The 15,519-nt window shown below is 39.6% G+C and overlaps 1 protein-coding gene across 1 annotated transcript in view; it reads left to right on the forward strand.

The window, feature by feature from the left end:
* The window catches only part of ZUP1 (zinc finger containing ubiquitin peptidase 1), a gene marked incomplete in the record, with an annotated part of 497,787 nt that overhangs the window by 258,158 nt on the left and 224,110 nt on the right, over positions 1-15,519 (forward strand). The window contains 1 exon segment of the mRNA XM_044063659.1: positions 10,080-10,268. Coding sequence (XP_043919594.1) covers positions 10,080-10,268 — 189 coding nt within the window.

Consider the following 15,519-nt stretch of genomic DNA (forward strand, 5'->3'; position numbering starts at 1 on the left):
TTTGTAGTGTGATGAGTGTCTACCTCAAGTTAAGCTGCTGCATGTTAGTCATGTTGTAAATGGCACATACATATATATTTTTTATTTATTTATTCTTTGTTGGCTGGGTTAGTCCCTCTAGGCTAATAGCTTTTTTTCCAAGTCTTTTCCTGGGAGAACCAAGGTGATATTATACTGTTAGGAGAAATTAGCAGGCAACGGGAAACTTCTCCTCATTGTGAGTGGAACCCCTTTTGCATGAGCCCTTCAGATTTCCATTCCAGGCACAGAGGCAGCCCAGAAAAATAGAGAGGCAGATGGAGCGAGGAGGAGATAATTGAGTGGTGAGAGAAATGGAGGAGAAAGCAAATATCGAGACAGAGATTGCATGCAAGATTCTGAGGATATGTTTCAAAGAAATCTGTTTAATGGAGATGAGTCAGCAAATGATTAATGTATAATTACAATCCTCCAGTCAGGAGGATTGATGGTTGAATTACTTAAGGAAATAGTAATGCAGAGTGAACCAGAAAGTGAAGGAGACATTTACTGTGAGAACATTATGTAGAAAATACAAAAGGAGGATGCAGAGACAATTCTGAGGAATACTGTTGAGATGGAAAAGAAAACATATGCAGAGAAAGCAAAAGAAGGGAAATGAAAAGTAGCAGAAAAGAAAAAGGCTGAGGAAAATGTAAAAAACAGATGTACGTGGTAAGGATTCAAAGTAAATAATACAAAGAAATGAACAGGTGTGAAGTGTGGGACAATTTAATACCCCCTTTGGGTGTAAAAGCATATGAGGTAAGAGCATCGATTCCTATTAAAGAGAAATCTTGTGACATTATAGTTGAGACTTTTTCAATGGAAATATTTCTTGGAAAATATGAAAAAAAGAAAAACTGTAACCTTTGGAATCCTTATATGATAAAAGCTTTAACAGGAAAACAAAAAAATAAATTAATTTAACAGTAAAACCAAAAAGTAAATTTGTGTACAATTTTGAACTGAGATGGAAAGAGAGACTTTCAAAGGACATTTGAAAACTTTATGTAAAGAAGTGCTGGACATAGAAAAATTTATGGTAAAAGGAGTTTATGGACTTGTCTATGGGATTGTTATTTTGTGTTAAAAATAGAAAGAGAAAAAAGTATGCATATACCAAGCATGATAAATGTGGAATGGTATAGGGGTGTTGTAAAATACTAGGGGCACCCCAAAACATTTTTTGTGGAAAAGGATATTTGATAAATAACCGTGGCATTTTTTTGGAAGATTGTGCATGATGCAAAAAATGTGAATTGAAATGTTATACATGTAACATAATTGGGCATTATTGATGGATTTCAAAAATGAAAAGAGTAAAAGGAAAAGAAAATGAACAAAGAGAAGACATTTTATAAGTAGTTGAAATAGAAAAAAATTAGAGTAAAAAAATAAAGAAGTCATAAAAGAAATGAAAAAAGTGATGAAGGCATAAATTGGAAGGTATTAAAAATAATTCTGTTTGTAAAAGGGTAAAAGATGGAAAAACAAAATTTAAAGGGGTAAGTACAAAAAAAGGAAATTGATGAAAAATAATATATACAGCTAATGATTGTGGGTTGGTGTTTAACTCACAGACACAAAGTGCCATGTTTGATTCTCACCTGTAGGAGGGAAATTTGCTAGGCTTGAATGGGCTATTATGGCAGCTAGTCTAGTATTTAACTTTGAACTTATGAAATCATGACTCTAAGGAAAACGGAAAAGGAAAATTTTACAAGTGTGTTCTGTAAATGTGAACAGCATTAAGAAGATAGTAAGAAGAACAGGGATTTTGGAGTGGTGTAAGACCTGTGATGCAGATGTAATTATATTAGAAGTCAATATTTTTAACTAAGGAAGAAAGATGACAAACAAGGGAAACTGTGGTGAGGAAAGATAATCTGTAATTTGGGAACTGAAAGATATTCTAGAATAACCTTATTCTGTAGAAATACAGTAAAGTTATTAGGTTCATAGGTTCATAGGTAGGTACTAGGCTATTGGCCATAGGGCCTATGTAAGCCTAGCCAAACGGTACCCTGGCTTTTGCCACCCAAGAAAATTATTTTCCTGTGCCCCTGTCAAGCAGAGCCACAGAAGTGATCCCCAGGGTGAATTTCCTATCTCCCATCCAGTCATCAACATTTTACTTGAAGAGTACTAATGAGGAGCTTTGTTTGATATAGATAGGTAGTTTGTTCCTGAGTATGGGAAGTCTCTGGGACAGGAATCTATCCCTCCAGCATGTTCTGTTTATTGTAGTAACAAGGTTTAGGCCCCTAGAGCGTGTAGCTCGGAGGGATTGGGATTTCTTTACGTGGAGCATGTCCAACAGCTCTGGGTTTGACATAGCTTTGTATGCTAGGCAGATATTGCCTCTGAGTAGGTGATATGCGACGGAGTAAAGCTGGAGTTTTTTGAGATGGTCTGCATAAGGCATCTGTGAGGTATTTCTGTGGCCTTTCCAGTTGTTGTAGATGTCTTGTGAGGTATATACCAAAAGGGGTGTTGTACTCTGTAATGGGTCTAATGAGTGATGAGTAGAGGGGAACAATGATCTCTTTTTTCCTGGATGAGAAACCTTTTGTGATGAGGTGTGCCATAGAAGAATTTCCTGACTACTGTGGCGATGTGATTATCAAAGGAAAGACTACTGGCCACCTGTGTCCCAAGGTCTCTTATCACACTTTCGGTGTTAAGTAGACTACTGCCTACGTGGTAGTTCATGGGTACAGAATTTTTACCAAAAGGGATGACAATGCACTTTTTGGCATTGAGCTTGAGGCCATGGCTTTGACACCCGCCATCTGTCTCAGTGAGGCCCTTTTGTAGGATGTCCACATCGTTAGGAGTTTTGATTATGGCTCCTAGTTTGCAGTCATCTGCGAACTTTGTTAGCCAAAGACCTTCTGTGTTAGCCTGTACTTCAGAGAAGTAGATACCAAACAGGAGAGGACCTAGGACTGAACCCTGTGGTACTCCACTCGTCACTGGTCTGAAGTTGGATTTAGAGTCTGCTACTTTCACAGTGTGGGTTCTGTCAGTGAGCCAGTTGGCAACCCATCTTGTGATATAGGGATTTATGCCTAGTTTAGTCAGTTTGTCTATAATTCCAGAGTGGGGGATGGTGTCGAAAGCCTTGCCGAGATCTAGATAGGCTGTGTGTACCACCTTACCCTCATCTACGGCTTTAGTGACCGCTTCAAAGAAGTCTATCAGGTTTAGGAGACATGATCTGCCTTTTACAAACCCGAACTGGGTAGGGTCCAGAGTTTGGAGATTACCAATGTCATTGTTTATAAATTCCATGATGATACACTCCATAGCCTTGCAGACCAGGCTCATCAGGCTAATGGGGCGGTAGTTCTCGGGGTCCGTGGTGACTTCCCCTTTGTGGAGTGTGATAACCGTTGCTGTGTACCATGTAACTTTAACAAAAATGGGAAGATTTATCATTTTAGACTTAAAATGGAAAGAACAAGTGTATAAAATTATAACTTTAATTGCTAATTGCAAGAAAGGGAATGCTTACTTCATCAAATTTTAGACTTTGTAGTGATAAATATGAATATAGTAGTAAGAGGAGACTTTCTTTTTATGTTGCCTCTTAAATCACGATTAAAGGAAATTATATAAGAAAATGATAGCAGTTCTAAGATGTGATAAGTTTAAAAAAAATTATGGGCTTACAAAAGGGATATGTATAGAACTGAAATAGATTATTTTATAGCATCAGAAGGTTTAGTTATCGGAGAAGGGGAGGTAGCTGAAACAGGATTCACTGACCATGTTGCAGTATAGCTAGAGATAAAGGAAAACATGGAATATATAAAATAATAAAAATAGGCAAAGGAATGAAAAGGACAAATTAGAAAGCATGGAATATAGAAAGAAAGAGATTTGTAATACAGTTATGGAAAGATCATATTACTATGACAACATTTTATAAAAAACTGATCTGAATGGTGGATGTTATTTAAGGAAAAACATAAAAATTGTGTTTTTTTACAGTGGCAACATGATATGAGAAAACTATAAAAGATCATATAATAGTGCAGTTGATTTAAAAAGAACTCAGGAAAAGATTGTGATTAGTGTAATACAGTATGTAAAAGAAATGTTTAAAGAAAATATAAGGTAGTAAAAAAGCATGGAAAAAATAACATAAAAAGAGAATAAGGAGTTGGAAAAGGAGATTTCTTTATATGAGGTAAATTATTAGGACAAATGTATATAGGTTTGGCTGCAGTACCAGATATAATAGGGTATGAAATGCCCTCAAATGGCTTAGTGTTAAAGTGCTGTGGCTATGGTGTGCAGGGTCCTGGCTTTGAGACTTGCAAGGGCTGATTTTTAACCTTTGAACCTGTGGATGGCAGACAGGAAATTCACCCCAGGGATCATGTCAGTCACCCTGCTAGACAGGGGTCAGAGAAGTAAATACTGTGGAAAGAAATAGCCAGGGAATTGTTATGGCTAGGCTTGTATAGGTACTAGGGCCGATAGCCTATTAACGACCTATGAAATGTGTAAAATTTTAAGGGCTAGGCAAACAAATATTGTTTAATTTTGAACGAATGGTTAAATGAAGGTTTTGTGTATAAAGAATTAAGTAGTGGAATACTTATGGAAGAAGGAAGATAAAAGACAATTAAAAAATGGAGACCTGTAGTATTAAATAATAATGATTATAAGATCTTTATGAAAATAATGCTAAAGAGATTCGAAACTAAAATAGAAAATATTATAGTGGCTTTAAGGACAAAACTAGAGGGATCCGGGGAAAAAGATGAGTGGTCTGAAGAACCAGCTATGGTTGCAGCAGTAACCAACCCAAGGCAAATTGCTATTCTGCTGTGGTGGCAGGATCCCTCTAGTTTTGTCCTTAAAGCCAATATGGGCCAGGAACCCTTCAGTGGGCAAGGAAGAGCTACTTTTGTCAGTCTTTGGAGAAGTAGCAAAGAATGTGCTTCTGCTTAACCAGAATAGTGTGTCCATCCCTGGGGAAGCTCTTGCTGCCATTAATAAACATATTTACCCCCCCACACAACTTTCATGACAAAGAGAAACAGCAAATTAGACATTTATCTTCTCCTATACCAAATCCTCTGGATAGAAGTATTTTATTGGGATTGGCTTAGGTGGATTCCTCTTTTCCTGAAGAGGTTCAGGATTCTGAATCTGTGCAAGAATGTGATGGGACAGATGCAGGTTTTTCACTTCAGATTTGTGATTTAGATTCAGAGGAGAACATGGTATCAGGATCTTCCTCTGAGGGGATTCTTTCTCTGAGACCATTTTCCAAATGTGCCATTGCTTTCAGTGGGAGAACACTGAGGTTTCTTAGTCCCTCAGAAAATGCTGAGTTGATGCAACAGGATTTCCTAGAACCTTTACCCATCCCTCCCCCAGTGGTGTCTGCATCAGAGGATGTATTTGGCACAGTCTGAGGTTTCACTCTCAGCCAGCTTGCTGCACTTAAGAAGGCACATGGAATGTACAAAGTTCCTTAGTCAAGTTTCTGTACAATCATCTCAGACCTGACCCAGCAGTTGTAATTTATAGTTAATCCAGCGGCTGCCAAACACTTTATTCATTCTAATCCTTTTCCTTCAAACAAGAATGATAACGATATTGATAATTTTATTTTGGGGAAAAGGTATATGCTTCTGCTTCTTCGACTCTTAGAATTTTAAATCATCAGGCTCATATGTTAAAGTTTATTCTGACTAATTGTGAAAGTATGAGGAATGTATTATTTGCAGTCCCCTTTTGTGAGGAAAAGCCTGCTTTAGTTTCTTCCATTTCTCAGGTCACTATTCATTTGTTAATGTGTGTTATAACTCTGTCGATATTGCATCCAGGGCTGTTGGAACTTGCCACTGGTATTGATTTAAGGAGGTGTGCCTGGCTGCATTCTCAGAACCTCCCAGAAGGTGTACAAAGTTGAATTTTGAATTCTCCTCTGGATTGAGATTTAGTTTTTGGACCCTCTGCTGCAGAAGCTATAAAAAAATGTGGTGAGGGGAGGTAAGTTGATTCAGCGATTCTCAAATTTTTCAGCCCTTCTTTCGAAATTTTCCATGGGATTTTCTGTTCCTTCATCCAGTTTTGGCAAAAAAACAAAATAAACAGTCTCAGCAGGATGGTAGTAAGTAGATGTTTAAAAACAGTGACAGAGAAGTTCAAAAAATAAAGCAGGAACCCCCAGAATAATGGACAGTCAAATAAGGCAGAATGGATCTCCCTGTTTGTCTTTGGCAACAGATTGTTTCTGACAAATGTGTTCTGAAGCTGATCAAGCAAGAGTACAAATGTCAACAGAAATAAATTCCTCCTTTCAGTGTAATTCCTTCACATCCACCACGCTATTCACTGATTCAAGAGTTTTCACAAATTGTCTAGCACCTGTTGTAGCCCATTGCGGGCTATAGGGTATCCATATTTTTCCATATTTAGATAACTTGTTTATCTTTGCAGGGTCTTTCTCCAAGTGTCAGGAATCTCACACCAATCTTCTACACAGGCTGGGATTCCAAGAGAACATTTATGTCTTTTTTGACTCCATCACACATGATTGTGTTCCAAGGGTGTCTGCTAGACGGATACACTAGACAATCTCGACATACTGAAATCTCGAATTTCAGTACGTCGAGACCGAATAGTAGAAAGTGCAGTTACTCAAAACTACACTATGCTGAATGCGGAAGTGTTGAATCTGGAAATGTCAAATCCACCACTGTCGTGGTGTCGCATTCATTACGTATGGTGCGGTTTGTGGATTTATCTGGGGTTTCAGGTAAGTGTTGTTTGTTTGAGGATATTGGGTAGGGATTTTAGTGTGTGTGAGTGTGTGCGGTGATGTTTTTTGTGTGTTTGTGTGTTTAGTGCGACCTCGGAGTTAGAATATATAAGTAGGGGGGGTGTGGGGGGTGCAGGGGTCTTGCCCCCCTGCTTATAGGTACGTTAGGTGTGTTTCTGTGTGTTATGTTTGTTTAGTTAGGTTGGTGTATATGTGTGTGATTATGTCTTGGTTTGTGTGTGTGTGTGTGTGTGTGTGTGTGTGTGTGTGTGTGTGTGTGTGTGTGTGTGTGTGTGAGTGTGAATGGTTGTGGTATTTGTGATTGTGGGTTTTCGTGTATGTGGGTTTTCGACTGTTCAGTCTCTAAATACTGCAATTCGACATTTCAGTACTTCGAGATCGTGTAGTGAATCTCTGCTAGACACCTCAGTACAAAGAGTTTTTCTACCACAAGAAAAAATAGACCTGTATTTATAAGTATTCCACTCGGATGCCAGTCACTGCAAGGGAATACTTTGAGATTCTGGGTCTGATGACATCCATCATTCTCATTATACCTGTTTCAGGACTACACATGAAGGATTCAGTGGCATTTGAAATCTCTTTGGTCCCAGTACCAACATCCGCTACCTTTACAAATTCCAGTTCTGGGATTTGTGAAAAAAGAAATCACTTGGTGATGACATCAAATATACATGAATTCAGGTGCCCCCTCCTATTCCAAAGTGGTCAGTCACCACAGACACCTCAGACATTGCTTGGGGAGCAATTTCAAGGAGGATAAAAATGCAAATTATCTGGAACAACAAAGAGAAACCAAAGTAGATAAACATAAAAGAGTGGCGAGCTTTTATCAAGGCTCTCAACTCTCTGAATCATCTTTGCTCCCCAGGACTTCTTCAAGTAGTCGCAGGCAATGCCACATTGATGTGGTACATTAACAAGCAAAAGGAAACCAGACCTCATCTCCTATGCAGACCAACCCTGTTACTATGAGATATAGTTTTACAGCATAATCTCATGATACAGGCATCCTGTATTCCATCACAGCAAAACTGTGTGGCAAACAAGCTGTTCATGGCAAAGACAGACCCTCACGAATTGAAACTAAATCATGGTGTCTTCCAAGATTTGATCCATCTGTGGGGAGTTCAAGTTAGACTGTCTTGCCTTCCTGTGAACAATCAACTGACAAGCTTCTGCTTCAGGACTCCCTGCATGAAGGCCTGAAAGCTAGAGGTGTTTTCTTTTCCTTGGAGAGGAACGTTCCTGTATGCTTTTCCACCCTTTCCAGTGATATCCAGGGTACTTTTGAAGATTCAGTTGGAGTCCCCAAAAATCATTAAGGTGATTCCCTTGTGACCCAGGCAACAATGGTTCTCCTTTCTTTTGTAAGTGCCCAGGGGTAATTACCACGCGCATCCTCACAGACTGGATCTACTCACACAAGAGCAGGGTTGTTTGAGACATCCTATCCCCAAATAATTACAACTGATTGCCTGGATGATAGAGTATTAATACCTTTTAGGCATGTATTTACTAAGGGCATGCAGCAGGTATTAATGGAGGCAAGAAAGCTTGCTATTAAGAAATCGTATATAAGCAAATGGAAAAGATTTTCTATTTAATGCTAACAAAATAACCATTGCTCATTTAGGACTAGTGTTTTTTTGTTTTTGCAATATTTTTGTGAGTTACTATTTTAGGGCCTACAGTCTTACTCAACCATTTCAGCATGTCTGCCCATGGACCCCCCCCCCTCCACCTTTCTGTGCATTCTATGGTCAGAATGTTTTCGAAATGGATGTTATATAGGAGTTCTCCAATAAAACTGGTGGCTCCTCCTTGTGATCTTAATTTTGTGGTAGAGAAGCTAACACTTGCTCCATTTAAATTGGCTAACTTGGCTTACTTGAGGCTCTCAACATGGAAAATATTTTTTACTGTTTGCTCTGACCTCTGCCAGAAGAGTGTCTGAGTTGCAAGCTCTTATGGTAGGTCAGACCCATCATTTTCCACACAGACAAGGCTTCTTTGAGAATTAATCCTTTTATGCCTAAAGTGGCATCCGTGTTTACTTTAAGCCAAACTATTCATCTCCCTGTGTACTTCCCTGAACCCCATAATGAGGGGGAGAGGATGCATCATACCTTGGATGTCCACACACAACTTTGGTATTATATTGACGTGATAACATTTTTTCAGGACTCCACATGAAGGATTCAGCATCTGTCAAAGCAGACTACTTCCAAATGGTTGTTTCAGTCTGTTACCTTTTATTCCTGCCACAACAAAACTATTCCAGGCAGGTCAAGGCAGAATCTACCAGGGACTTTGCTTCATGTATGGCTTTTTGGACTGGATTGGATGCTAGAAGTATTTTAGGAGCAGTAACTTGATCCTCTGTATATACTTTTATAATCCACTACAAGCGAGATTCCTTCTCTAGATCTAGGTCAAGCTTTGCTAGGACCATTCTCCAAGGGCTTCCGGACCTTTACCCTTGCGCCTCCCATATGCTATATGCTATGGTAATTTACCCATATAGCTTAGGCTGCTGCAGCTGTGATCAGTATGATGAACATAGTACACGTGTGAAAGTAAACTTACCATAACAGTATGTGTTTGAGTGATCACTCCTCCATCCCTATTTTTTTTGTTGTTGTGTTTTTATGCTTGGGCACTGACGTGTTTTTGCTTTTCCTAGCAATGTTCCCTCAGGGCTTAACCTCCCTCTCAGTTGGTATGAAAGCTCTGAAGGGCTTGGTGCTCAAACCTATGAGTTGTTTAATGGTTTGGACATGTGAAAGGTGCCTTGAAGCTTTGGGAACTTGGCCAGCTGTTATATCCTTAGCAGTATAATGCCAGTGTAGCTTAGACTACTGCAGCAATGATCATTCGCACATTTACTATTATGGTAAGTTTACTTACACAACTGTACTTTTTATGAAGTGACTGCTGCTTTGTAGTTTTAGTACTTTCTGGTCATCACCTTCGTCATCTTACCTCTTGAGTGCTATTTGCATTTAGTTAGCATTATATCAAAGCTAGCAGAGCACTTTATGCACTGCATTATGTTTGTGATTGAAAGACGCTTTTCCTGTATCCTGCTGTTGTATAGACCATAAGTAGACAATATTACTACATTTACATAGTTGCCACTCATATTGTTAATTGTATAACATACCTTACTTTGTCAATATTGGTTGTCTTATTGTTTTATATATTGTGTTTGCATTTTAATGTCAGATGTATTTTTTTCCATTATTAGGTATTCTAAGATCTTTGTATGAATTTTATCAGAGAGATAACAGAAATATTGTTTACGTATGGTTAAGTTGTGAAACGGACCACTTCCATGCATCAGTGGGAGACAAAGGATGGGGCTGCGGTTACAGGAATTTTCAGATGATGTTATCTTCACTTTCACGGTTAGATGCATACAAAGACTGTTTGAAAGGTATAACTTCTTTAATTGTTAGAATGCAGACAAAACATTACAATGAAATACTCTATGAAATCATTTTTACAGTTGCTATTAAAATATGATGCAATTTAAACCTAGTGATCAGAGAGGGCATACTGTAGTACTGCAGGGCGTACTTAAACCATCATTGCTGTGTGTGCAAGATCTTTTCTTAGTGATGTAGAGTAACATAATCCCAGTGTATTTTCTATGCACTGACTTGCCTCCATTTTTCATGATGTCAATAATTTTGTCATTCCTCAAATTTTCTGAACATAGTACAGTTGTGAAAGTAAACTTGCCATAACAATATATGTTTGAATGATCACTCCTCCATCCCACATTCCATATTCAAAGCATAATTATGTACTGCTTAATCCCTTTGCAACTGACCACTTCCAGAGGGCTTTCCAGAAACAGTTGGCTGTTTTTGAACATTTTATATAAATGTCTCTTTCTCCAAAATGATTCTGCATTTTTTTCCTTGAAATGACTTGGTGCTGCTGTCATAATTATGTATAAAACACATTTAAATTGGACTACTATCTGTAAAGCCAAAGGAGTAACAATATCTTGAATTTTAGTGAAACAAACATCAATTTAATATTATTTTTATATCACAACTAAAAAAAATCACCTTTATCCAGAAATGCATGATGTTTTAGGCCCAACGTTATGCCAACATTATATGTTCATATTTTTGATAGCTTTTATTTATTTTACTGTGAAGAGAACGGAATATTGCATGTCTGTTTTCAGCTAACTGATTTGGAGATATTGAAGTTAGTAAATTTCAAAAGGCCATTCTGGCTTGAATTTTACCCCAAATTCAGATGACAATATCTCTCTACTGCTTCAAAATATCTTTCTGAAATTTTCAAGAGGAGCCCCCTGGATTATCAAGCTTGCAATCCTTACTGCATGGTATAACAGGTGGATGAAGCAAGCAGCAGAATGTCAAATGTATACATGCTTGTCATAACAGATAAAATGTTTGGTTTGCCATAAAGTATAAATAACAGAAAATACAACTTTTTAATGAAAAATAGAGTGTTATGCTTTGTCTCTCATTTCATAAGAACACACTAATGATATGATTCAGATATATGGTGAGTTTGTGAACAAGAAAAAATGCAAAATGTATATGTTGGGTGTGAACCAAATATTAAAACCTGCAACCAAAATGGCTGTGTAAGGCTTCTACTATCACAATCACAACATAATCCCCCACATTGCAAATGATCACTCCTTCAGTCTGAAAATATGCCTGTTGCATACAGAGTAATGGCACCTTGGAACAAGTGTTTTTGCATGGGGAGACAACCACACCCCCCAATGCCACAGTCACACAACAGTGTACAGTGGTCTTGGACAATCACTTGTTTCACTCTAGTAAGTAAGCTAGTTATTTCCTATGTTTCATGTTTGAAGATGCACAGGGAAGTACTCTATAAGACTAGTGGTGGTAACGAGCAGTAGGCAACCAGATCTTTGAAACCATTTCAAGTATTGTAGCAGATGGTTATCTGGTGCAACAGTGTGTGTTCAGGCTCCGTGTTTTGTGGTTTCTCGGTAATACCTTTTTTCTTTTGTTGGTCATTGTAGCAGATTTCTCAGACTCCCATGTCATAAACCTGAACTTACATACTGTACTTCGGTGATGTCCCAGGTATGAAAAAAGGTATACAACTTGATCTTCATGTAATGTACTTCCCTGACTAAGCCCCTTGTGTAATGAAGGCAGTCATAATACCAGTGGCAAAAAAGCTTTCCTTTGCCAGAGAAAGATATTGGATTTGTACTTCTGATATAATGACTGCATACTAAGTATTTGTTTTAGATTATTAATATATTTTTCATATTAAGCAGAAGTCATGTATATCACCCCAGTTCTAGATCATCAGTGAATTCATACTAAATGGAAATCATGTGCAGCACTCCAATAAATGGAAACAGAATAAAGTGGAAAATGCCAGACTGTGACAGTGTAAGCATGTAATTTGGTTCATGTTAAGGACCGCGACAGGCTTCAGAAGGTTAAGTTTTCGGATGATGTTAAGATGGTCGTCAGTCATGCAGTAGCCAGTGAGGTGCCTTTGCAGCCCCTGCAGTATGCGGATTTTCAACTGCAGGCCTCGGTTGAGACCATTTCATAGTCCCCCAGGCCTCCATTTTGCCTTTGGACCTTTCGCCTGTCGCCTCTTAAGCTGGAGCCAGAGCCGCTAAGCTGACTCCGTTGTCCGAGGCCTCCGTTCTTCGTACAGCAAGCTCATACCAAACACCTCTACTGCCACCAGGCCTCCCGAGTCCTTCAGACTTGCAGGTAAATCTTTCATTCGTAAGCCTGTGTAAAAGCAGGCTCCAGTTTCTTCTCGTTCCCCTCAATCCCAGATGGTTAAAATGGGTAATGACCTTTTGACTCTTATTAGGGATTCACAGCCTCCTCCTTCTAAAAGGAGTAGGGATGTTTCTCCTGAGGCTTTGCATTTTTCTGGTTCTGATTCTTCTAACATTTCTGCTGATGAAGAGGAAGTTTCTCAGGCTTTTTCTCCTTTTGAGGATTCAGATGCAGAGGAGTCCATCCCTTCTGCTTCTCACCCAGAGGATTTCTCTTTTGGTGATACTTTGAATACCCTCAGGGAGCATTTTAAATGGGAAAGTCAGGCTTATCCCCAACCTAAGAAAAGGATTAGGGAGTTTTTGGATTTATCTCAGCATAAGCCTCTGGCTATTCCCCCAGGATTAGGGAGTTTTTGGATTTACCTCAACATAAGCCTCCGGTTATTCCCTCAGTGTTGGAAGTGGTTGATGATGTTTTTCTGGAAAATTCCTTGACTCCAAATTTGGTTCCTTCTGCTCCCAGGAAACCTGACAAGTACTACAGAGTCCCTGATTCTCATCTGTTTCTTTTCAGGAATCCTTTGGCTGATACAGAGATAATTTCTCAAGGCCCTAAAGGAGTTAAGGCCACTGTTACCAAAAATCCTGTTCCGTCTGACAGGGAAACTAGGAACCTAGATAGGTGGGGTAAAAAAGTTTATACCTCTGCTACTCTTGCTATTATATATATCTACTAATTGTCTTTTTCGTATGCTGGAGTACCAGCAGCACACTTTGGAGGCTATTAAATCTAGGATAGCAAGTGTGCCTCTGTTGGTGGAGAGTAAGGATATGCAGGATTTGCTGAATTCTGCCAGTCTTGTCAATAAGCATTCTTTACATTGTGGTTTTGACATTCTAGAAGCCTCCTGCAGGGCTACAGCTACTAGATCTGTTATCATAAGACACGCTTGGCTCAGGGAACAGCCCCCACCAGATCCTGTCAAGGCTAAGCTTTTAGATGTACCTTTGCATAAGGACAGTCTTTTTGGCAGCAAAGCAGAGAAAGTGCTCAAAAAATGGAGGATAAGGCCAAGTCTATGCAAACTGTTGAGGATTTTCTGCAAATTCAACCTCCTTGCTTAGCAGGAATTACCCTTCTAAGAGTTGGACGTTTCCTGATACCAGCAGACAGAACTGTTCTAGGACTAGAGGTTACAAATCTTCTAGGAGGCAGGTGGCTACCCCTCAAAGGTCTAAGTGTTGGCAGGCTTCCACTTCCAAGGCGGGAAGTTCTAAGCCTGTATCTCAGTCTAAACACTCTCAATGACTTTATCCAACTTCTGCCTCTTCTTGCCTGCCCGGAGAGTCCTTTAGGTGGAATGTTGGCCTTTTTTGCAAATGTCTGGGCCACTATCACGGATGACAAATGGGTACTCGGAACTGTATCCCTAGGGCACAAGTTTTCTTTCCACACCTTTCCAGTTCCCAAAGGATTCCCAGACACTCCTCCAAAACAAAAGGCAGAAGTAGAAAAACAAATTTTGTCTCTGTTTCATCTGGGAGCAATAGAATCAGTTCCTGCTCAGCAGGTAGGCCAGGGTTTCTATTCCAGACTTTTCCTAGTTCCAAAAAAAGTAGGCACCTGGCGTCCCATTCTAGATCTATCCATTCTGAACTCTTTCTTGGTAATTCCAAAGTTCAAAATGCTCATTCTGCATCAGTTGCTACCAATGTTAGAAAAGGATTCCTGGCTGGTGACCTTGGATCTCAAAGAGGCTTATCTGCACATCCTTATCAGGGAAAGTTGCAGGAAATACCTTCGTTTCGGGGTGGGCAAGCAACATTATCAACATTCTCTGCACTGCCCTTTGGCTTATCTACTGCTCCCAGAGTTTTCACAAAGTGCCTGGCTCCAGTCATTGCTTTTTGCAGGCAGAAGAAAATTCAGATTTATCCATACTTGGACGACTGTCTAATTCAAGCAAATTCTCAGGAACAGCTGTTTAAGGATCTAGAATTTGTAAAGACTCCTGGGTTACACTCTCAACAAGGAAAAAATCAAAAATGGTGCCATCCAAGGAGGTAACATTCCTGGGAACGAGTCTGAACACAGCTGCCCAGATGATATAACTCACCCAGGAGAAGCAGACAACTCTTTTGGTTTACTTCAAGGACTTGGCAAGCCTGTCCCAGCTCCCTGCAAAGAAATACCTGCAAGCTCTGTGATACATGGCCTCTTGCATTCTCATGATTCCATATGCAATATAAGGAAATTGCAGTGGTACCTCAAGAACATTTGGTGTCAACACACACAGGACCTGGATATAATGATACCTTTGCTTCCACCTCTGCAGACAGAGTTTCTATGGTGGGCAACAGCCTGTCTAAAAAAACACAGGCATTTCTTTTCACCCACCTCCAGCCACTCAAGTTCTTACCACAGACACTTTGGACTACGCCTGGGGAGCTCACCTGGATGGCAGATGCATACAGGGACATTGGAATGCCTAGCAAATGCATCTGCACATAAATCTAAAGGAGGCAATAGCAGTTCAGTAGGCCTTACTAGCTTTCAAGCATCTTCTTTCTCCAGGAACCCTGCTCGTCAGAACAGACAACACCACAGTCATGTGGTACATCAGCAAGCATGGAGGGATGCATTCTTACCCACTGTGCAGGCAGAGCATGAATCTCTGGTCCATGGCAGCATTCCTGGGCCTGTATCTCCTATCTCAGTTTCTTCCAGGAAGGCTCAATGTTTTGGCAGACCAGTTGAGCAGACAAACCCTGGATCCTCACGAGTGGCAGCTGAATAGAGCAGTCTTTTACAGCATCATTCAACGTTGGGGCACACCTCAGGTGGATCTTTTCTCCTCCCCGGACAACCATCTTCTACCTCTTTTTTGCACCAGACATCATCACA

Source organism: Protopterus annectens, chromosome 1.part0 (genome assembly GCF_019279795.1).
Source record: "Protopterus annectens isolate FY-2018-M chromosome 1.part0, PAN1.0, whole genome shotgun sequence".
NCBI classification, from domain to species: Eukaryota; Metazoa; Chordata; order Ceratodontiformes; family Protopteridae; genus Protopterus; species Protopterus annectens.